General features: G+C 46.4%; 1 protein-coding gene and 1 long non-coding RNA gene across 3 annotated transcripts; one reads left to right on the top strand and one right to left on the bottom strand.

The window, feature by feature from the left end:
* Positions 1–576: 576 nt before the first annotated feature.
* Positions 577–12,942, top strand: SLC25A17 (solute carrier family 25 member 17). Of its 2 annotated transcripts, none has more exons than XM_080971402.1 (9): positions 577–599; positions 4,736–4,796; positions 5,507–5,573; positions 6,663–6,814; positions 7,426–7,542; positions 9,894–10,039; positions 10,191–10,286; positions 11,031–11,113; positions 12,383–12,942. In XM_080971402.1, the coding sequence occupies exons 2-9, from the start codon at positions 4,742–4,744 to the stop codon at positions 12,528–12,530; spliced, it is 864 nt and encodes a 287-aa protein (XP_080827528.1). In that variant the 5' UTR covers positions 577–599; positions 4,736–4,741; the 3' UTR covers positions 12,531–12,942. The 2 variants fall into 2 exon arrangements, with proteins under 2 accessions (XP_080827528.1, XP_080827527.1); XM_080971401.1 differs by lacking the exon at positions 577–599 and adding an exon at positions 652–816.
* Positions 12,427–23,403, bottom strand: LOC308457522. The gene is made up of 2 exons (XR_013976961.1): positions 20,328–23,403; positions 12,427–13,751 (listed from the first exon to the last, which is right to left on the bottom strand). It is a non-coding gene; the product is annotated as an uncharacterized lncRNA (long non-coding RNA).
* Positions 23,404–23,709: the final 306 nt, after the last annotated feature.

Below are 23,709 nucleotides of genomic sequence, written 5' to 3'. Positions count from 1 at the left end.
TTTCCCTGCCAAGGCTTCTTTTCCGCGGGTGCTCACTCTCTCCTGCAGGCCTGACAGGACTTGCCAGGCAAAGTTTTACTGCCTGCCCTCGCTGTACAGTGGTACCTCAGGTTAAGTACTTAATTTGCTCTGGAGGTCCGTACTTAACCTGAAACTGTTCTTAACCTGAAGCACCACTTTAGCTAATGGGACCTCCTGCTGCTGCCGTGCCGCCGGAGCACGATTTCTGAAGCAAAGTTCTTAACCTGAAGCACTATTTCTGGGTTAACGGAGTCTGTAACCTGAAGCGTATGTAACCCGAGGTACCACTGTACACCCTTTTGACGCGGCTGCGCCTGTCCCTCCGCAAACCAGCCTGCTTCGAGCTGCTCTGCCCCCCTCACGTATTCCCCGCCCCCTCACTCATTGCGCGCCAGCCGTTGACAGACGAACCCTTTTCAGCCAACCGAAACGGCCGTAACCCCCGTCAGCCGAAACCCGCGCGCCTGAGCCGGGAGTAAAGAGGACACGCCCCTTTTTGCCTTGCGGGGGCGGGGAGGAGGACGGCAGCCGGCGAATAGCAATCCTCCTGCCGGGCGAGCCCTCCCACCTGCGCCGAGGTATTACGAGCCGCCGCCTGATAGGTGCGGAGCTGGCAGAAACAACGTCGCGGCGGCGCTGGAGCCACGTGACGCCGAGTGTCATGGAGCGGGGCGGTGACGGAGACGCCCGCTCTTCCTTGGCCAGCGCTTCCTTGGCTCCCGCGGCGCCGGAGGTTCAGCCATGGCCGTGGTGTTCTCTTACGAGAGCTTGGTCCACGCTGTGGCGGGGGCTGTGGTGAGTTTGACTACTGCAGCGGAGGTGGTGCGTTAGTGGGGGTTCCACGGCTGGGCTTCGGGGGCTGCTGGGCTCACTCGCCTCTCGCGCAATACTAGCCTAGGTGCTAAACTGCACCTGGTCGCCTGGGGATGAGTATTCGGGGCAGAGATCCCCCCCGCACTCGCACCAATTTCTTTTTTAGTGGGTGCCTCTCAACTAGTCCATGCCGCTCCGAGTGAATACAAACGGCCACTGTATGATTTTGCGTGGCCCCAGTTAGTATAGTCGTCGTCGGTGCTAAATGAGAATGGGGAGGATTTTACCGCTTCTGTATTCGTCTCCCTCACGGTTTTTGGGGTGTGTGTATTGCAATGATCGTTACTGTTACGGTGTGGTTATGGGGTAATTCTCCTCGCCCCTGGAATAGGATGCTACAGGTGAACTGTCCTATCGGGTGCACGTTCTGTTGTTACGCTATCACTTTGATTGCCTGTACTCGCCTGCCAGGGTTTTCTGCTTGGGATTAAAATACCTGCCTGGGGACAATCAAATGTCCAAATTTGCTGTTGAGCTGCCGAAGCAAAATCAAAGAGGGACAGTGTTCAGAAAGTGTAAAAGGGTTGGGGAATTGTCCTTTATGTTCCTACAGGATCAATATTTGTAGTAACCTAGAAATAGGTTGCTTATACCCAATCACTCTGTGCTGTATTGGGATGCCAGGATTATCTTTTTTTTCTATCTTCTATCTTTTCTATCTTATTTTTTTCTATCTTTTCTATCTTTCTATCCTGCTTTTTCTTGTTCCACAACTGTCTAAATGGTAAATATTTTCTTTGATACTAGTGACTTTGAGGCTGGAGTGCTGTTGGATGCAGCCGGCAAACCTGACTCAGGTCAACTGCACAGATCTCTCATACAAGATCAGGGCAGGTTACAACAATTTAAAATTCAATATTAAAAACAGATAAATGAAAATTTGTTACAAATACATATCCATAAAATGAGATTCTCTGAATCTCACAACTTCCCCCCATCCCCTCCATGGGTCTTATTGTCCACATTTCCAGCTACATGTTATTTCATAGTCTGTGTTTTGTATCTATCCATATTGTCGCAATAATAGGTTGGTTCCTGAAAACATACACCTCTGGTAACAAAGCCCAAGGTAAAAAGGTGTGCCTTTAACATTTGCCAAAAACTGCCCCACATAGAGTGCATTCCAGTAATCACATGCGGAAGTTGCCAGAGTATGGAGTGCCATGACCAAGTGCTCTCTGTTCAAAAGGACCATAGCTGGCAAACAAGATGGAGCTGGAAGTAGACATACCTAGCCACCTGGCTCTCAAGTGACAATCCAAGAGTACCCCCAGGTTACAAACCTCCTTCCATAGGAGTGCCACCCTGTCAAGAGCAGGTCATCTTTTCACCTCCTGGACTTAAGAATTGAAACACATAACACCTCTGTTTTTTCTGGAGTCAGTTTTGATTTGTTGGCCCACATTCAGCCCATCACTGCCCTCAAACACCCATCTAGTACCTTGGCCACCTCTACTGATTCAGAGTTAACAAGGAGATAGAACTGGGTGTCATCTGCATATGGGCAACACTTCACTCCAAAACTATTGAAGACAGTTCATATAAATGTTAAATAGAATGGGGGAAAAGATGTGATCCTGGGGCACACCACAACAAAGCTTCCATAAGTTATTCCCCCACAACTGCTTTCTGCAAATAGCCTGGAGACAGAGGCAGAATCACTGAAGGACAGTGCCCCAGCCCCCACCTTCTTGAGCCACTTCAAAAGAATACCGTCATTAATGGTGTTGCAAGCCACCAAGCCCAATAAAAAAGAGCAGGGTTGCACTCCCTCACATCTCTCAATGCAAGGTCACCTTCTCAGTGAAGGGTGCTTAGAGCTTAAGCTGGGGGTAGATGTAAATATCCCCCCACTCCCAGCCTGATAGCCCCTTGGTCAGCATTGTTGGCTCACTCAACAGCAGGCTCTATCTAGCTTCTAGGCATACTGTTTTATGTTTCCTGTCCTGTGCTCTTTTTTGGGAGGATGGATGAGATACAAAAATCACAAATTCATAAATATAAACAAGTTATAAAGCAATGGTCCCAATACACATGCAAGAGGGACATGGGCATGGCAGGGGGGCAGCTGGCCTCCCCAATTAAGTAAGTAAATAAGAATACTTAACCAACTGACTAATTGCATCACAGATAACTTGGATCTGCTCCCCAACCAGTGTTAGAAGCTGGGATAGAAAAGCTAGGAGCCAAATGGCTCTTGGGACCTGGGTTAAGGGCACCAAAACAGAATGTCTAGTCACCATTTTGGGGGAGGGGGTTGCCCACACTTTTTACTTATTATTTTGATAAGCATGAACTAATACAGAGTTCACATTAGTGACACATTGTTAATATCACATTTTTAACATGTTTAATTTTGTGTTTACAAGAAAAATATTGGTACCAAGCTTCAGTTTTCAAAGCATTCTACTCTTGTTAAACGCCTTAACATATTGTCTATCCTTAACATACACTTCGTGGCTTCAAAACACATACATTTCAGTAATCCTTGAGTGTAAGCCAGGCACAAAAAATGGCACCTAGACTTTTTGAGGTGCTCACAAATGGAAACTCTTTAGGCACAAAATGCACCTGGCACCCTCCTAATTTTGAATCCTGTCCCCAACGTAAAACCTTCCCCCCCCCAATAAATCCTGGCTATGTCATTTCTTACATCTTTCCATTGTGAGAACTGGCAATTTATTCCTGCATGCTGCTTCCTACTTAACCGATTAAAAAGTCTCTCGCAGAAATTGCTACTTGTCTTGAAATTATCTTCACAGCCACAAAGGCTATACATTCTTTGAGAAATGTGATCCTCAGGATTCTAGCAGACACCAGAGTCTTTATTGAAAACCAGATACTGTAGTTCTTGGAACTGAGCAGATTTTCCCCCTGTACTTTGTCCATAACATTCTGTTATCACTGGGTTAGGATACATTTGTAAATAATAAACTTTGTGGGACGACTTGTCGTCAATATACAGCTTAATACTTTTACATTGATGCCTGCAGCCTTAGTACTGAGAGGATCAATTAGTTTGTGTAACTTGTTGAAGGTTCAGTCAATCATTACTAGTCTTCATCTACCCATCCCACTAATACATTGTTCAGACTTGTAAAGGTGGAGCAGCAATTGGAGTGAAGTTGAGCTGTTTTATTTGCCCACTGACGAGGCTTTCAGAGCAACATTTTAATTTCTTTAAAGACTTTATAGGATTTAAAACACAAATTTCAAGCCCTTCCCTAACCATTTCTGAGAAGTCTTGATAATTCATAAAGAAATTAGGGTACTTTCTGCTCCAAACAGCTGCTGCTTAGATATGTGTTAAATGCACATTGTTGTTGTTTAGTTGGGGGTGGGGCTGCCCCTAAGTCCTTTCCACATGAGAAGGATCTGAATTTTTGAAGAATATAACTTGGGAGTGCCATAACATGCATATGGAGCCTAACCTAAACAAATAAAGAAAACACATTTACAAATGGTTCCCACTTGCCTGCATTAAGGCTACTTTCAGAACCAAGTGCAGGGGAAAGCTGGCTGTGCCCTCCAGATGTTTTGGGCTCCATTCAACTCCAGGCCAGCATGACCAGTGGTCAGGGATGATGAGAATTGTAATTCAAAGTGAAAGTAAAACTCATAGTTATCAAATGGAATTTTCTTTTCCTTGTCAATTTTTAAAGACTTCAACTGTTTATCTTGCAAAAACCTGCATTTTTAACAAGAAGTTCATTCAAATACAGAAATACTTCAAGGCTTGTTTGTGCAGATATTTGTTAATCATTGTTCTAGCTTTATTACAGATTTGTAAAAAAAACCCCATGTGGTACAGTAAAGTTAACTTTATTTTTAAACTTTTTAGGGTAGCATGACTGCAATGACTGTGTTTTTCCCCCTGGATACAGCTAGACTAAGACTTCAAGGTAAGCAAAGATGTACTAAGTAATCTAAGAAATAAAGATATTCATCTGGGCCCATAAGAAAATGTCAAAATCCATATTCGGACAATGCCTTCATTAGGTCAACAATAATAGTGTGGAATATTTCTTAAGAACTTTTAACCAGGCTAGATAGTAAAAGTAGAGTGGAGGGAGCTAACGAAGTTGGCTTATAGAATCTATGTCTGGTCAGTCTTGAAATGATGTGTAGGATGAGAAACCAGATAGTCAGATGAAGCTCTGATAGGTTCTCTGCAGGTTTCAGACTGCACCTTCAAAGCGTCTTGAGACTGGCCAGATGCATCCTCCTTGATTTCACCAACAACCAACTTTTTTTGCCCCTCTCGCATGTACTCTATTGACTATCTAACCCAGTGATGAACAGTTGGATCTTCCCCACCCCATACATGCCATCTTTTGATGGGTGGGTGGGAGCATAATGATGTCAGGTGACATCACTGTCAAAGTTCCAAGGAGGTTACTGTAATTGCCAGTCAGTGGATTATGGATTATTATTGCAACAACCTCCTTTGAAGATGCACTTTCAGTGCCAATCAGCTGATACGAAGTTCTGAGGAACTCAAAAGTTTGCACACTATTTTGTGATGTTCTGCTTGCACTAATCAATGTATTGCCCTAATATTCAAATATATGTTATGTTTACCCTTTGCGTATAATGTCTTATTGTTTTCCAGTTGATGAAAAACGCAAATCTAAAAGAACACACAAAGTTCTCTTGGAGATAATAAAAGAAGAGGGCATGTAAGTATAGAACCTTGTAACAAGCAGTATGTGAATATTCACAAATGTTGAGCATTCATCACGTCTTTGTCCCTCTACTTCACATATTGTAGTTTCTTAATTTGCCCAATATTTGAGGGGTATTGAGTTTCACACTAAAATGTATGAGCTCCTTTGCAACGAAGCTTTAAAAAAACAGAGTGCAATCTTTTTTAGTCACAAAGGCTTAAGTCTTTTTGGGTCATCTTAAGGCAAACTCCTTCATTAGAAAGGGGAGAGTCCAGTGATTAATAGCAGGCCTTTCTATAGCCTCTGTAACTCTTGTTGCACATAAAACGTGTAGAAACCAAGGGCATGCTTTTGAAAACCAGTCCTTTCAAATACTAATTAGAAACTTGGTGCCACAGATTGTAATTTGGAAGTGGGAGGAGGGAGTCCAATCCTTGTCCTTTTGTGACCTAATAAAAATGACTGGTTGAAAAATGGGAATTACTTAGAAAGTACAGTACAAGCAAGTTGATGTCATATTTGTATTGTAATTCAAAACACTGTAAAAACAAGGAATCGACTATTCCCGTTGCATGAAATACTTCTGCAATACCGTTCCATCCTTTGGAAAGGGCTGAAACACCTGTCAGAACCAGTTCCCCCAACCAGCCAGATGCTTCTGGACACAAGCAGGCATCTTTAAGGCCCTCAGTGTGAACTGAATAATTTTCTTAATTATTATAAGGAACAGTTGCAGTAACTGTCAGTTTAACAAACATGCATAATATGACAAGGAACTATTTCTGCTAGGGAACCTTGGGACACTGGTACTGCTGTTTCTTCCCATCCTGTCCATCAGTAAAACGTCTCTAGTTATTTGCACATTTATTCAGAAGTAAGTAGCACTGAATTCATTTAAAGTTATTCCCAAGTAAGTTTGTGTAGGATTCCGATTGTTAAAATATACTTTGTTGTACCTGCTTATAAATACTTATTTTATTTTGTAGGCAAACACTATGACTTCCCAGGTTCTGGATTAGGCTGCAGATGCTGTTGCTTTATTTCTTGCTTATTTAGTGATTGCATGATAGTTACTTTTTGCTTTTATTGCTTGTTCCTTAGCCTGGCACCATATCGAGGGTGGTTTCCTGTCATCTCCAGCCTTTGTTGTTCCAACTTCGTCTATTTTTATACATTTAACAGTTTAAAAGCTGTTTGGGTCAAAGGACATCATTCAACCACAGGAAAAGACTTGATTCTTGGGGTGGTTGCAGGTAATAGAATCCTGTCAGTTGTGCTACAAATCTGCTAAGATTTTAAGGGGTTGAACCAATTTATTACATTCCATGCATGTGCTTTTTATGCTACCTTTGCTACCTTATTATTATAATTTATATTACTCAAATGCATGTAACTTGTAGTGGATAGAAAAACATAGGTAAAATCTAAACCTGACGCACAGCCTCTTGAAGCATTACTTTTAAAAAATAATTCGGCATTTCTGATCTTCATTAAGAAGTACATGATTCCATGACCTAGATGAATGTGGGAGGCTTGCGTCAATCCAGGGAAGTTATTTGTGAGCACTAAGGTGTGTACCTGTTATGAAAATAAACTTGCTTTTCCTGCTTGCTTAAGCAATTTGTGTGTTTCCTCACAAGGCATTCTGCCAGCTATTAGTATGGTGCAGAAATTAGAGCAAAATCCTCAGTATAAGATTTCAGAATGTGTGTCTTCTGGGTTTTTTTGGGGGGGTGGGGGCATTGTATTTTTCTATATATCTTAATTATTTTGTACATTGGATCATTTTTGTACATGAAGATTAAACCTGCTTTTTAAAATGTTAGGGCTCTTTTTACTCAACTTTTTGTTTGTGTTGTCTTAGGTATTGTGAATGTATTGTTGACTACTCCACTCTGGGTAGTGAATACACGTCTGAAACTCCAGGGAGCCAAATTCAGAAATGAAGACATTGTGCCGACTAACTACAAAGGCGTTGCAGGTAGGCATTTGTTGTCATTTCTGTTAGTTTGCATTGGTACTTTTTAGTAGATTTGTGGACTGAAGGCTTTCATTTACAAAATGGATGCTATGGGCAGCTCTTGCTGTTCAGTTTATAGATACAAGCCCTTTTAAAACAGTGAGCTATCAGGAAAGACATATAACAGTAAGAAAGTTTATAGTGTATTACTCTGAGATGGGATGAGTCTAACTGTAACTGAAATTAAACATGTGTGCCAGCATATCCAACATTGACTCAGCCATCACTCTTTTCTGTTCTCCTATGCTCAATCCAGTCTCTCCCCTTTTAAAAATGAAATCAGAAAGTGCCACATAAATATTAATCCATTTAATAGTCATCTGTCCCCAACTTTTTTTTTTAATGAAATGGGGTTGGTTTCCAACAATGTGACCCCAGTAGCACAATGACTTCATCTTCTCTGTGTATGCAGTCGAAGGCCCCCAAATAAGTCCTGGGGTTTCCCCCAACTCACTGGAGAAGATTTGGGGAGGGGTGTGGGGAGAGGAGAGGGAGTGGACTTTCCTTTAGCACAGGCAGAAGGCCTTGTGCTAACTGGACAATCAGGATACAGCCCTGATAGTTTAAATTGCAAAACAGCTTAGAAATGGGAGGGAGGTTTCTTGGTGGTATTTTATTGGTGGGAAAACTGCCAATCAGTATTGGAATCAGGACTCCTAGATTACCTGTTGTTCTGTCCAGAGTTTTTGAAGGTATCGTTGCCATGATTACATTACAAAACACGTTCCATTACAAAACATGTCCTGGGTGAACTAAGTGATTGCTGCGTGTGATAAAAATGCTCACCCTAGTATCTTATCATTTCACTTACTGTATTTTTCGCCCTATAGGATGCACCGGCCCATAGGATGCACCTAGATTTTGGGAGGGGAAATAAAGGGGGGGGAAATATTTTTTCCCCCCAGGCACGGGGCGGGGGTGGGGGAAGCCTGTTCTGGGGGCTGGGGTCGGGGGAAGCTTCCCCCGACCCCAGCCCCCAGAACAGGCTGCCGCCCGCAAGCCTTGCAAGCCCGGCGGGACCTCCTGCCAGGCGTGCAAGGCTTGCGGACATCTGCCCGAAGCACGGGGCGTGCTCCGCAGCACGCCCCATGCTTCGCGCTGCAGGCTGCCACCCCAAGCCTTGCGCGCCTGGCGGGAGGTCCCGCCAGGCGCGCAAGGCTTGCGGACATCTTCCCGAAGCACGGGGTGTGCTTCACAGCGCGCCCCGTGCTTCGGGCTGCAGGCTGCTGCCCGCAAGCCTTGGGAGCCCGGCGGGCACTCCCGCCGGGCTCCCAAGGCTTGCGGATAGCTTCCTGAAGCCTGGAGAGCGAGAGGGGTCGGTGCGCACCGACGCCTCTCGCTCTCCAGGCTTCAGCGAAAGCCTGCATTCGCCCCATAGGACGCACACACATTTCCCCTTCATTTTTGGAGGGGAATAAGTGCGTCCTATACGGCGAAAAATACGGTAGTCCCCATAACTGTGTGAGAATACATTAGAGCAACATCTTGGGGACTGGGATGGATTAAGAGGATGAGCAGAATATGTGAAATGACATAGCTTAGGGTGCAAGATTGGGTTCAGCTGCAAGCTTCTGGTACAGAAAGTGATTGGGAAGAGAGAATACCATGTTTACTCTGATGTAAGTCACAATTAATTAAAACAGGACTTACCCTAGTAAGTGTGCATAGCACTGCCAATTCCAGTGCATGTGGCTTGATATATTTATTTGCTTTACTATATCGGACATCCTTTGCTTTTCGTACCAAGATAGTTGTAAAAAACAACAAAATATAAACAGTTTTTTTGAAGTGAACCTACTCTTGGCTCTCCAGGCAGGCAGTGCATTTAAATGCGCATGGACTGTGTATGTGTGTTTTCTTCAGGTGGTTTTGCCAAAGGACAAGCTGTGTTACCTTCTTGTACATACGTGTGTGAGAAGAGTGGGAAGAGAGAGGTAACAATTGGATAACTGTTGCAGGCACTAGATGGTGAAGCTTTGGCAGGGTCTGTGGGGGAAGAGAGGAGAAGCCGAGAGGAAGGGAGATAGGTAGGTTTTTGGGAAGCCCAGAGGAAGGAAGGCAGGGAAGAAACTGTCAAAAAGGACCTTGTCATAGTCAGATCTTGGTCCTGATGGATTCCCCCCCCCCCCCGTACATTAATGAGACCAATAGAAAAGAAAATAAAAATATTCCTCATCCCTGGATTATAAGTTGATAGGCAAAATATGCAATTTGTTTCTTACTCTGCATGCAAACTGTTGTTGAATATTTAAGTTTCCTGTATCTTAAATATTCTTAAAAGATTCCTGCTGCTTCTTTATCCTTCCCCTTAGATGCCTTTCATCAGATAATAAGAGATGAAGGAATCTCAGCTTTGTGGAATGGTACCTTTCCTTCGCTGCTACTGGTATTCAATCCTGCCATACAGTTCATGTTCTATGAAGGGCTTAAGAGGAAGATTCTGAAGAGGCAACTACAGGTGAGATTCCAAGGCCTGCAAAGAATTCAGTTAAACTCTGACTTTAAACGTTGGTCCTATGAAACCTTTTCCTTTATTCACTTTGTTAAATTCCTATATTGATAGATTTCTTTCTGCAGTCATATAACCTTTTCCTTATTTACACTTACAGCTGTCTTCGCTAGATGCATTTGTTATTGGAGCAATAGCCAAAGCGATCGCTACTACCCTCACTTACCCTATGCAGACAGTACAGTCCATCTTAAGGGTGGGTATCCATTGCAACAGATCACTTTCATTTTACTGTTTCTTTGTACAGTTGCCTTTGGCCAGTATTCCAGAACTCAAATTGACAAACATCTATTCCATCTTAATTTGTTGCTGTGGTTGAAGAGCACACCTTCTCTTAACTAAGTCTAGAAAGCTCCTTGAATCATAATCACTCTAACTGAATGGGCAAGAAACTGCGGCAAATGTGAGGTTACACTTCTGATTGTCAACGAAAGTATATTTCTTTCAGGGGAAATGAGTAACTGTTTTAGTGTCTTGTGTTCCAACTGCATAGCATATGCTCTCCATATTGGATGCTCTGGGCAACTTTTCCTACTTCTTAGAATACATACTTAGCACTTAGGCTAGATTTCCCAGTTGGCTCTCTGCATAGACATTGTATGTTGTTAAGCTGTGGGAAGAGTCTGACAACCCCATATTCTTTTGCTTAGAGGACATCTTTATTATACCACTTCTACCACTCCAGCCATAATGAAAATGCATAATTTTGATGGGTATGGCTTTGTTTGGTCAATATTTAACATATTTTAGGGTGAGGGGAGACTGCAAGCTGCTCTGACTTGAGCAAGAAATGTATTCTTTAGCACTGAACAATTGGATATGGGAGAACGATTTGAATATAGGGCTGGATCACTGATTTGAGATCAGACATAGTAAATAGAAATTTGTAGAAAATAAAGCAGGAAAAGTTGCTCATTGATTCATTTTGACTCCTTTTCAGTTTGGACGTCACCACCTGAACCCAGAAAACAGGAGACTAGGCAGCCTTAAGAATGTTATCTACCTTCTTCGACAGAGAATAAAGTAAGCTTTGTCTTTATTTTATCCATATATATCTTAATATTGTCCTCTACTGTATCAACATCCTGATAATCTGCCCTAAATAGCTGTATAATTTTTGTTTAATAAAAAGTTGACCTTTATAACACTAAAAGGGTCATACAAGATCAATAATCCTCGTTATGAAGACTTTTTGATCTAGTGTGAGGGAAACATTAAGGAAGCCAGGTCATTATTTTCCAAATATAATAGTCACTGCTAAGTTTACCACTTAATTTATCTATTTTTCCCTACTCTGCATTTGCACTCAACAGGCATGTTAGGCAGCTTATAATGATAAAACTACAATGTAACTTGGAGCAGCCTTATGATGAAATGAAGTTGATGGGTATTCATTGTAGTGCTAGGAAAATCCTTGTACAGTGGTGCCTCGCAAGACGAAATTAATCCGTTCCGCGAGTCTCTTCGTCTTGCGGTTTTTTCGTCTTGCGAAGCACGGCTATTAGCGGCTTAGCGGCTATTAACGGCTTAGCGGCTTTAAGAAAAAGGAAACAAACTCGCAAGAACTCGCAAGACGTTTCGTCTTGCGAAGCAAGCCCATAGGGAAATTCGTCTTGCGGAACGACTCAAAAAACGGAAAACTCTTTCGTCTAGCGAGTTTTTCGTCTTGCGAGGCATTCGTCTTGCGGGGCACCACTGTACGAGCAGAGTGATTTCCAGTTGCATAGCAGGCCTACCCCCCCCCCCCCGCAGGCCCGCTAAATTTGTACCTCTGGAGCAGAGGTAATTTTGGAGACTATTTTCCAGGCACCCCCACCATCTGAGGTACAGATAGAGCTTCTCATTGGTGGCCCCTGTTGGTGGAATTCCTTCAACAGTAAGGCTCACCTGATACTGTATTATATTGGTATATAAAATGTATTATACTGGTATATAAAACACCCTAGAAGCTTTGAGAACAGATAGTACATAAATAATTTTAAAAAATAAACAGGCTTTTCACTTACCAGTAGTTTGAAATTTTGGGGAAAACAGCAGATGAGAGAAGGGTTAAGCATTCTTCTGTCGGACACTTTTCTCCTGAAAATCATGCTCCCCCCGCTGGCACTCTTTTTGAAAAAAGGAGCAGTAGCACCTGGAGGAAGAACGTTTCAATCCTAGGTAGCTTTAATAGTTGGTGGTGGAGGCAAGAACAGACATGATGTCCCGCAGAAAGAAGAAGACATTGTATGCCATTTTCCCTACATTTGGAAAGTACTTTCTTACCATATGCTAAATCTGTTTTCTTGATAGGCGTTTTGGATTAGTAGGTCTCTACAAAGGCCTTGAAGCAAAGCTGCTCCAAACAGTCCTCACTGCTGCACTGATGTTCCTGGTCTATGAAAAAATTACTGCTGCTACTTTCACAGTCATGGGATTAAAACGTTCACTTAGGAACTGAAGTCTGGGCCTCCACAACACATTAAACTCGGGGAAAGAAAGACACAAGCTGGGACACAACTGGGTGCCATGGAAGCTTCCTCTCAAAGGCTACAGGACTCTTCTGCTGTGTTCTTGCTCTCAAAGCTTCAGAATATACCTGAAGGGGAAGCTTGAAGAGTAATCTGGAACTCTGCACTCTCGGTCACTGTATGGTGGCTTGACCATCTTTCTCTGCAGCTATTTTGATTAGGAAGCAAACTGGAAAATAAAATTTCACTATTGAGAAAAAGAAGTCTACTAAACTCATTGGAGAGCTTTAGTTACTCAGTGTGTATAATTCACTCTCCATTTGCTGTCAGTGTTTTTCACGGGTTTGATATTGTATAACCTCATCGATTATTGGCCCATTAAAAGACTTCATTAAATAACTATTCTTTTAGTATAAGCTTTCTTTTAATTTGCACAGTTGACCTAAAAGAACTGTCCTGTAGTCTTCTGCCTACAGTAGACTAAGGTCTATGCAAATACATTGCTTTAAGCTCAACTTTGTTTAGTATCCCAATGTCTCATCCATTGTGGTAAAAATTATTAATATATATCAAGAATTGGTAACCTTTTTGGCCAGAGGGTCACATTTGCACTTCACCAGGAGAATCACTAGAAGAGCACCTTCCTCATTGCCTCTCACATTTCCCAATGGGGCATTAGGAGTGTTCAGTGGCCTATGCAAATGGCTCACTTCCTAAGATTATATTTTTCAAGTTGTGAGAGGAACCTTGTTTCAGGTGTTGACCAGTGCTCCTCAGTTGTTCTCTGAGTACCCTTGAAGTACTCAGAGATTCCTGAACACTCACAAAATTGGGAGTGGAGGACTCTGCGAGACTCTCCACTGCCATTATTATTATCACCCCACATCTGCATTGTTCGTTTTGTTTAGCAGTGAAGCCACTTCTTTCACCAGTGCTGCCACCACCAATTCCAGCAGCAAATATGGCAGGTGTCTTTCAGGGCAAACAGAAGGTCCTTGCAGGCCAATTCTGGCCCATGGGGCAGTTGTTCCACATGCTCAGTATACACCAGTGATGAAAGTCTATCAGTTTCCTGCTAGAACTGGTCTTATCAGATTCAGATTCCTTAAGTTTAAGAAATTGAAAAGTCCCTTATATTCTCTTCTGCACTGTAACATATTCGATCTGAAATGGAAAATTGGGAGTTTATACAAGTAGTAATCTGAAGACTGCTGTCAGAGCTGCTTCCAGATCCTAGCTCACAGAGGATCACGCTAGCCAGCGATCATTAAATAAAAGTCTTTATTGAGTTACAGTTTCCATTCTCAAGCTGCTGCGTGCAACTCTACGTCTCATGGTTAGATCGGCGAAGCTCCATCTGAGTCTCCGCCCCTTGTACACCAACTTAATATCCTAGCCTTGCTCCACCTTTTCCGCCTGACTGTTCTTCTCTGGGTCCCTCTGCCCCCCGGGGTCTCTTCCTTCCGGGATTCCTCTGACGCTGACGCTGACCCCCCTGACTCTTCTCCCTCCTTTCGGCGGGCTTTAGGACCTGGCTCCCTTTCCGGGCTGCCTACTGCGCCACCTTCCTGTGCATTTGAACTTGGCACGCGCGCCCAACCTTCCACCTTCCGTCTGACCGTTTCTTCGCTCCCCGATGGAGGTGTGGCCACTCCTGACTCGTGCCCTCCCCCCTGTTGTGAGCTGCCAGCGCTTGATCCCTGGCGCCCTTCCTCTTCCCTGCTCTCTGGCGGTGACGCTGGTCCTGATTTCCAACTGCTCCCCTCTGAGTCCCCTCTGGCTCTATCTTCCTGGGGTGTCCCCCTAGGCTCCCCCCTTGCCCTGGCCACTGGTGCTCCTTTCTGTGAATCTTCTGATTCACTGGAAAGACTCGGAGATCTCGGGTCGTCGTCATCACTCATCTTTTCTTCTGCCTCCTCTCCCTCGCTCTCTGTTTCCTCCCTTGCCCTTGCCTCTGCTCCTGAACCCCTGACATCCATCCCCCCCTCGAAGCCCCCTCTTCCCCCCTCCCCTCCTTCCGGTGCGGGATCTGGGTGCTGCCGTGTCAGGGGGACGAATGTCGGATACAGTTCGCTTCCCGTGGCGGGCCGCCATCCGAAGTCTTCCGGTTCTTCCTCCCTGCTCTCGTTGACGACGGTCACCTCCGCTTCCATCTCTGTGCCGCCGTGCTCGAAACCCGGGTCGTCCCCGAAAACGTCCATGTCCGTCTCTCCCTCGTTGCCTTCTGGAGACGTTGCTCGTCCTGGACCCTCCAGCCACCTTCTGCGGAACTGCTCCTCTGGTCGATCATCCCACCAATACGAGGGTTCTGAAGCAGATCCCGAGGGTGACCCCTCTGGGGAACGGGCGTCTCGTGTCGGTTCCTCGTCCGAGTCGAACCCCCGGAACGTGCTGGCTGAAAGCGTGGGCGTGAAAAGCCAGTCGTCGAAAAAGTCTGCTGGCATTGGCCTATGTGGGAAGAGGGCATGAAACTCTTCTTTGAGCAGAGGTTCGTCTAAAGCGTAGCCCGGCACCCAGCTGTTGGCACTGGCCGGGGTGCCCTCCTTGGCGAGAAGGTATTCTACCCCCTCTTCCCCCCATCTGGAGTCCAAAATCTCCGTGACTTCGTTGATGCGCTCCTCCTGTGCCACTCCCCCTTGCCCGGTTCTCTCTCGGAGCGGACCCGGTGCCGTTCCTGGTTCCTGAAACCTGTGAGGTGCCTTGTAGGGAGTGAGCACCGATCTGTGGAACACCGGATGCATTCTGGAACCCTCCGGAAGAGCCAGCCTGAAAGCCACCGGGTTGACCTGTTCGTCGACTTGGTAGGGCCCCAGTTGTTTATGCCCTAGTTTCTTCTTCGCCAACGACCTGGCCGGCACTGCGTGGGCTGCTAACCAGACCCAGTCTCCCACATGGATCTCTTCGCCAACCCTTCTGTGTTTGTCCGCTTGTACCTTGTATGCGTGTTTAGCCAGCTCCAGGTGCTGCCGCAGCTGATCGTGGACCTCCTGCAACTCCGACGCGAACGCATCTGCTGTCTGCGGCTCCCCCTCCCCCATTCTTTCCAGTCCCGGGAAGGTTCTAGGGTGCCTCCCGTTGTTGGCGAAGAACGGCGTGACCCCCGTGGACACGTGCTTCGTGTTGTTGTAGGCGAACTCGGCGAGAGGCAGGTAATCCACCCACGTCGCAGGCTGTTGATTCGCATAACATCTCAGGTACTGCTGCATGATGGCATTGACCCGCTCCGCTTGCCCGTTGGTCTGCGGGTGTCTAGCCGACGCCAGGTTGATCTTGACGTTCAGGAAGCCCATCAGCCTCTGCCAGAAGTTTGAGATGAACTGTCGCCCTCGGTCGGACAGAATAGACCGCGGCAGACCGTGAACCTTGAACACGTGGTCTATGAACAGTTTGGCGGTTTGTTCCGCCGTGGCCACCTTCGCACACGGAATGAAATGTGCCATCTTGGAGAACAAATCCACCACCACCAGCACAGCCGTCTTGCCCCTCGAGCTGGGCAGATCCGTGACAAAGTCCAGGGCCACTCTCTCCCATGGCTCGAACGGAGTTTGCAGCGGTTCCAGCAGTCCGGCCGGCGGTCTGTGCACTGGTTTGGACCTCTGGCAGGTGTCACACCTCGCCACGTAGTCCGCGACTTCCCCTCTCATTCCGGGCCACCAGAAGTCTCTGGCTACTAATTCCACCGTCTTCTCCTTGCCAAAGTGCCCGGCAGTGGGCGCGTCGTGCAGCTGCTGCAGTACCTTGGCGCGAAGTTCGTCTCCCGGCACGTAGATGGCCCCTTTACGGATGAGCAAACCATCTCGCAGCTGGAACTCGTCGGTCGCTGCCGTACCCCTGTGCACCTCTGCCATCTTTGCTTGCGCGAAGGAGTCATCCTGCAACGCTCGTCGCACCGCATCCAGGTCAACTGTCGCCGCCGCGCACGCCCACACTGTCGGTGCGAAGATGTGCATGGCGGCCGCTGGCGTTGCCTCCTCCAGATACTGTGGCTTACGGGAGAGAGCATCCGCCATGATGTTGGTGTCCCCCGGGACATACTCTATTCGGAAGTCGAAATTCGCAAAGAACTCAGCCCAACGTATCTGCCTCTGGTTCAGGAACTGTGCCGTGCGCCAGTGCTCTAGATTCTTGTGGTCCGTGCAGACCTGCACCGTGTGCTTGGCGCCGATCAGGAAGTGCCTCCACGCTTTGAACGCTGCATGAATGGCCAGCAACTCCCTGTCCCAGATGGTGTAGTTCTGTTCGGACTTGCTGAGCTTCCTTGAGTAAAACGCTCCCGGCCTCCAAACCCCCTGCGGGTCTTTCTGCAGCAGGACTGCTCCCACGGCTCTGTCCGAAGCGTCTGTCTCCACCCTCATCGGCCTGCTGGGGTTGACATGAAGCAGCTGCTCTTCCGACGCGAAGAGACGCTTGAGTGCCTGAAAGGACTGCTCCGCCTGCTCTGTCCAGATGAACTTCTTTTTCTTGGAGCTGAGCGTGTCCGTGATGGCCGCTGTCTGCATCACAAAGCCTTTGATAAACTTGCGATAGAAGTTCGCGAAGCCGACAAACCGTTGGACCTCCTTCCGGTTGCGTGGGCTTTTCCAATCCAACACTGCTCGGACCTTGGCGCTGTCCATGGCGAGCCCTTTATCAGACAACTTGTAGCCCAGGAAATCCACCTCGGTCACGTCGAATTGGCACTTCTCCAGCTTGGCGTAAAGCCTATGTTGCTGTAGCCTGCTCAGCACTTCCTTGACGTGTCTGTCATGCTCCTGCTGCGATTCCGAAAAGATCAGGATGTCATCCAAGAAACAGACGCACGTCTTGTAGAGGAGCCCCGCCAACACGTGATGCATGAAAGCTTGAAAAACGTGGGAGCCATTTTGCAATCCAAAAGGCATAACTCTATATTCGTAGGTGCCCAGGGGCGTGAACATGGCTGTCTTCCACTCATCTCCCTCCCGCATGCGAATGAGGTTGTATGCCCCTCGCAGGTCCAACTTGGTGAACACTCTGCCCTTCCGTACCTTTGCGAGGAGGTCGTCGATTCGGGGCATGGGGAAGTCCGATGGCTTGGTCACACTGTTCAAGATGCGAAAGTCCACTACAAGTCTTTTTTGGGGCGTGTCCCGCTTCTTAACAAAGAATACCGGACTGCCCCCCGCTGCCTTGGACTCTCGGATGAAACCGCGCTCCAAATTATGATCTATGAACTCTTTGAGTTCCTGCAGTTCGTCCTCAGACATGGAATACAGCTTCCCTTTGGGCAGCGCCGCCCCCGGCAGCAGGTCAATTTTGCAGTCATATGGTCTGTGGGGGGGTAGCCTGTCTGCCTCTTTCTCGCAGAAAACCTCCAAAAATTCTGCGTACTTGTGGGGAACCGCTTGCAGCGTGCCGAGCTGCAGCTGTGACTCCTCTTCCCCTCCTTCCTGCCTGGGCACGATGCAGTGTTCAGCGCAAAAGGAAGAGCCGAAGGTCAGCTGCCTCTGGTACCAAGCCAGCGTCGGGCTGTGCTTGTCCAGCCAACTCATGCCCAATACAATGGGCGTGTCCGATAGTTGAGTGACATTGAAGCTGATGATTTCCCTGTGATTCCCAAGTCGCATCACCATTGGTGGCGTCTGCTTCACCACTTGCCCCCCTAGCAGCTCCCTGCCATCCACCGTGACAACCTGCAGGGGCAGCGTGGCAGGCAGCAACTGTATAGCGTGCCGGTCGACAAAGTCCTGCCCTATAAAGTCCGCATTGCTTCCGGAGTCAATGGTGATTGGCACGTCCATGGTGATTCCATTGGGCAGCTGGAGCGACGCGGTGAGCTTCACTACCGGTTTGGGCGGGAGGGGGTCCATGGGCTGTAAAATCTCTGGGGACTGCTTCACTGACACGTCTGGCTGGGCCCCAGTGCCTCTTCCTCCAACCAGACTCCTTCGTTTCCCTGCTGTGGTTGTCCTTGCTGCGTTGCTGCAGTTACCATTGCTGAGGCTGCAGTGTGCTTGTGGAGCCTCTGGGGACACTCTTTCGCCATATGCTGTGGATCATCGCAGATGTAACACTTCCTGTTCCCTCTAGGAGGCTTCGCTTTCACTGCTGCCGGTGCTAGGGCTCTGGCTGCTGACTGAGCCCTTGCACCTCCAACCTCCATAGGTTCCGCTCCTCCTCCTGGCGGAGGCGTGGATTGCGCACGCGCTGCTTCTCTGGGAAGGAAGGAGGAGCCCCTGGCTGGTTCGCGCCCTCCACGCCCTTCGTCCCTGCTCCACGGACGTCCTTCCAGCCGCACCCCCACCGCCAGCGCCCTCTGAACGATCTCCTGCGTGGTCCGGGGTCTCTCCCCCCTCGCAATTTCATCTTTAACCGAGCCGTGCAATCCCTCCCAAAACAGGTCTCTTACAGGAGCCGAATCTCTGTCCCATTCCAGGGCACTGACCAAAGCGAAAAAGCGGGCATGGTACTGCCTTACGCTGGCCCTCCCTTGCTTCAGTCCATGTATCTCCTGCCGAGCAAGATCCACGTCAATGCTTGATAAAAAGCACCCATCCATCTCTTTAATAAAGGCATCCGCATTTTGGAGCGCCGGATCCTTATCTCTCCACAAATTGCGCAGCCATGCTTTAGCATCTCCATGCAAATGGGACATGATGAATCCCACCTTCTCTTGCTCATCTCTAAAGTCTTTGTTCAGCAGTTGCAGTGCACACATTACATCTGCTCTAAAGTTGGGGTACTGTTGCAAATTCCCATCGAAGTGAGAGACCAGACCGCCTGTTCGTCTCCCCAACCCAATCCCCTCCGGTTTGGGTGTCAGTTGCCCTTGCTTCGTAAGCACTTCCAACCTGACCTGGAGATCCCTGTAGGCGGCAGCTGCGTCCTCCTCTCTCTTCCTGGATGCAAGAGCCTCGGCATTCAGTCGTGTCACTGCTTCTCTGAGTTCCACTATCTGCTGTTCGGCCGTCATGTTGTCTGCCGTTCGTGAGCTCGCTAGTAGGCACCCGCTTTCTCTCCTCTCCGCGAGGACGTAGATGCCCACAATCTAGTGATGGAGCTTACTGTCAGAGCTGCTTCCAGATCCTAGCTCACAGAGGATCACGCTAGCCAGCGATCATTAAATAAAAGTCTTTATTGAGTTACAGTTTCCATTCTCAAGCTGCTGCGTGCAACTCTACGTCTCATGGTTAGATCGGCGAAGCTCCATCTGAGTCTCCGCCCCTTGTACACCAACTTAATATCCTAGCCTTGCTCCACCTTTTCCGCCTGACTGTTCTTCTCTGGGTCCCTCTGCCCCCCGGGGTCTCTTCCTTCCGGGATTCCTCTGACGCTGACGCTGACCCCCCTGACTCTTCTCCCTCCTTTCGGCGGGCTTTAGGACCTGGCTCCCTTTCCGGGCTGCCTACTGCGCCACCTTCCTGTGCATTTGAACTTGGCACGCGCGCCCAACCTTCCACCTTCCGTCTGACCGTTTCTTCGCTCCCCGATGGAGGTGTGGCCACTCCTGACTCGTGCCCTCCCCCCTGTTGTGAGCTGCCAGCGCTTGATCCCTGGCGCCCTTCCTCTTCCCTGCTCTCTGGCGGTGACGCTGGTCCTGATTTCCAACTGCTCCCCTCTGAGTCCCCTCTGGCTCTATCTTCCTGGGGTGTCCCCCTAGGCTCCCCCCTTGCCCTGGCCACTGGTGCTCCTTTCTGTGAATCTTCTGATTCACTGGAAAGACTCGGAGATCTCGGGTCGTCGTCATCACTCATCTTTTCTTCTGCCTCCTCTCCCTCGCTCTCTGTTTCCTCCCTTGCCCTTGCCTCTGCTCCTGAACCCCTGACAACTGCGAAACCATCTTATTCATATTCTAGTACTCTGTTTTCATGAGTCTCAAAAATGCTTTACCTGAGGTTCTGAAAATCTGAATCATTGGCTAAAACCTAGTTTCTGTCAGTATCAAATAGAGTGGAGTATCCCTTTCTTACCTCCAACCCACCAGAAAGGCCATCTTGGAAATGACAGCTTCAACTCGGTATTATTATTACTACTATGTGAGCTGGTTCAAGCTTCCTGATAACACAGGAACAGTTCAGCCTTGGGCTTTCACACTTCCCCCTCCCTCTCTTGCAGGTGGAGCCACGAGGAGAGCAGCAACATTTACTTCCATTTTTTGCTAACTGCAACTGGTTTCATCTGAAGCCAACAAACCACCCCAATAAACAATCTCAATAGTTGTTTGTTTGAAATAAGCTAACTTCATGCCGCAGAATAGTGAAGCTGACGTGTTTTAACAGACCATAGTTAAGTTTCACCACAATTTAAGGTTCAGATGTAAAGTGAAAGCTGCTGAAGAGGTTAATGGAATGCATGAGCCAATGCTTTATTCTTCCATGACAAACAATGGTATACTGTTAGGCTGAAATTTGCTTTGTTTCTTAATAAGTGTAAATATGACACAGAATTAAAACTGCAACTGAATTTTGAAGGAGAAAAGTTGGACAGAACAAAAACCAAGCGCCAACCATATTATTGTAGCTTGTAATTTGGCAGTCTTTTGTTGCATTCAAAGCAGTGCAAAACTGGAAAGTATGCAGTAGTGCTTTTTGGTATTTCTGCCAGCAGCTGCTGCCATTCCTTTTTGGACCATTGGGTCTGCTGCTCCATTTTTCATCAAACTGCTGCCTCTGCTGCTGGAACATCAGCTTCATCTGTTTTGGAGTGCTGCTGTTCCTCCATCTGTCCTAACTCAAGCACACCTCACTCAAGTTCCTCCTCTAATAAACCCAAATCCCACTTCTTACACCTGTGCTGCGTGCTACCCCAGTCTCTGAGCAGTGAGAGATCCCAGGAGTTCCAAACACTTTCCCAGTATACAATCTGAGAATGAGGGAGCTCACAGCATTAAAAAAACCCCATAGACTCTGCTACCTCTTTATGTTTCCAGAGAAGCCCTGAAGTCCAGTTTATGCTCAGCACCAGGCAAGACATGTGTCTCTTTCAGCCACTTCCAACCTTTCACATCTGGTTATTGTTCTCCTATGTACCAGCTAAGTAAGTGGAGCGAGTGAAGGGCCCACCCATTTGTCCTATGGCACAGAACAACTTATTTGGATATTCGAAATCACTCTACTTAACTAACCAGCCAAAGCCATTACCTTGTGCTATAAACACATGCCCAGATTGGTACAGTTTATGAACGCCTGCAATGGGCAGACCAACTTTTGTGTATGAGAGTCAGTTATCTCACCCTGTCTCTGTATTCTTCAGCAATAAAATGGGACAGATGCTATATGTAAATGCTTTATTTTGTAATAATGTATTTTATAATAATGTACTGAACATATATGTGTGTTTCATTTGGCCCGTGATGTGGCTCAATTGATTGCATTATTTGGTATGGTTTGATCTGCATATGCTTTCTTCATCCCAGCTTTCTGCTTATGATGACACCCTTTTGTCTTTGGTTATGTTGGGTTGAACTGTGAGAACTTCAAACTGTGTGGGTGTTTTGCTTGGCAGAAGTGATCTAAAGACGTGGCAATGCAATTAAGGGGGGCAAATACCTTTTGCTATTACGGTAATCCCTTTCTCCTCAAACAGATTATGTTCCCTAATCCTACCCAGTACCTACATCTATCTTTCATTTTATTTTATTTAAACAAATTTATATTAAAAAGTAGGTAGCCGCTCAATTCAGATTTGGGCCACTTATTTCAGCCAACTTGTGGCCTGCATAACACACATCAGAAAGCTATTAACTACAGATTCATTACATATCTTGCATCAACCAAGCTCATATTTCCAAATCTGTCCCTGCATCTGTGCAGACCATTTCTCTGGATCTTCCTTGCTGAGGTAAGTAATAAAACTTTGCTACATTACATGAGTCCATTTGTCCTTTTGTGTGTGTGGACTTGGTTCACCAGTTTTTCCAGCTGAGCGACATTCCATACCATGAGGTACCATGAGTCCAGAGAAATCTTATTGCGTACTTTCCTGTTTTGAAACCCTAGCCTAGCTGATACCAGCAAAAACACTTAAAGAGTAATAGGTCTTTTTTTGCATTATCCCCTTGTCTGCCATAACTTTCCACAAACATATTTCCTGTTATTTATAACCCTATTATGCTTTGTGTTGATTTCGAGTCCTTGTCAGCTTCAAGTTGACCATTCATAATTGAACAAAGGCTTGAAAAGTTTAAGTGATAACTGTCAGGTCACAGACTTGGTCTTTATTTCTTACAACTTAACTTACTGCAACATTTTTGAGAAATCCATTGTTCATCCTCCGCATCTCAGTTGGTACTGACAGACACAATCTACCTATAACTGGCTAATAGAGTTACAGTGGTTTCAGACACCCAGTTTTTCAACTGCATAATGGCACTTTGCAATTGATTTCAATAAGGCAAAAGTTGTGTGAAGAGTATCTTTCACATTTTAGCTGGCTCTGCATCCAGCAGAGTTGGTTGTTCTCAAGGTGCTCTCCAGGTACCAGAATAGATGCACAGATGCTAATTGTGTTGGGACCATGGGCAGCGTCACGAGGGAGGCAAGAATGAGTTTTTAATTGCGCTTTAAAGCTTCTGAAAACTAGTATATTTATTAGTAAGATCAGAAACGTGCTATTTAAATTAGTGTCAATTCCAATAAGATTAGCTGTGTTACAATAAACTAGTTATGCCACTAGATTCGTTCTGCGTTAAATGCAGTTGGAAATTTTTGTTATGTTCATAGTCTATTGTAAACACACACCAGATTCTGGCACAATAAAACTGCAAAGAGTTTAATATTCAAATGGTGTTAATTATAGTCATATCTAAAAACAATTTCCCACTGCTGTAACTTGTTCCAGTGATCTGTATACAGTAGTTTAACATAGAAATGCTATTATCTGGTACAGCCACTAGAGGTCGTAGGATGCCAGGAAATACATTATGCTATGTGCAGTCTTAGGTATTTTTAAATGGAAGTGTTCAAAGTAGGTCTTAGGCTGCATACTTAGAATAATTTAACGGAAACCGTGTTATTCCTTACACTATTTAACCTCTGTTGGCCTTAAACAGAAAGGTGTTTAAGTATTGTTAAGTGGGGAACTTTTCCATTCTTTCAAATGATTGGGGAATTAAAAGGAATCTTATGCACTAGGCAGTGATTGAGAAAACATTACAGTATTGCAGGATTGTGGTTATTTTGGATTGGTAAAAATAGAGCACAAGGGTGTTAA

Source organism: Podarcis pityusensis (assembly GCF_964106645.2).
Source record: "Podarcis pityusensis genome assembly, chromosome: 10".
Classification (NCBI taxonomy): domain Eukaryota; kingdom Metazoa; phylum Chordata; class Lepidosauria; order Squamata; family Lacertidae; genus Podarcis; species Podarcis pityusensis.
Note: the sequence above shows the minus strand (reverse complement) of the source record. Positions and strands in the feature narration are given on the sequence as shown.

Excerpts from the sequence above, each read along its gene's own strand:
- SLC25A17 (XM_080971401.1), top strand. The coding sequence starts at position 763 with ATGGCCGTGGTGTTCTCTTACGAGAGCTTGGTCCACGCTGTGGCGGGG. Across the intron at positions 7,543-9,893 it reads TAACTACAAAGGCGTTGCAG|ATGCCTTTCATCAGATAATA; the intron begins GTAGGCATTTGT and ends CCTTCCCCTTAG. Across the intron at positions 11,114-12,382 it reads CTTCTTCGACAGAGAATAAA|GCGTTTTGGATTAGTAGGTC; the intron begins GTAAGCTTTGTC and ends TTTTCTTGATAG.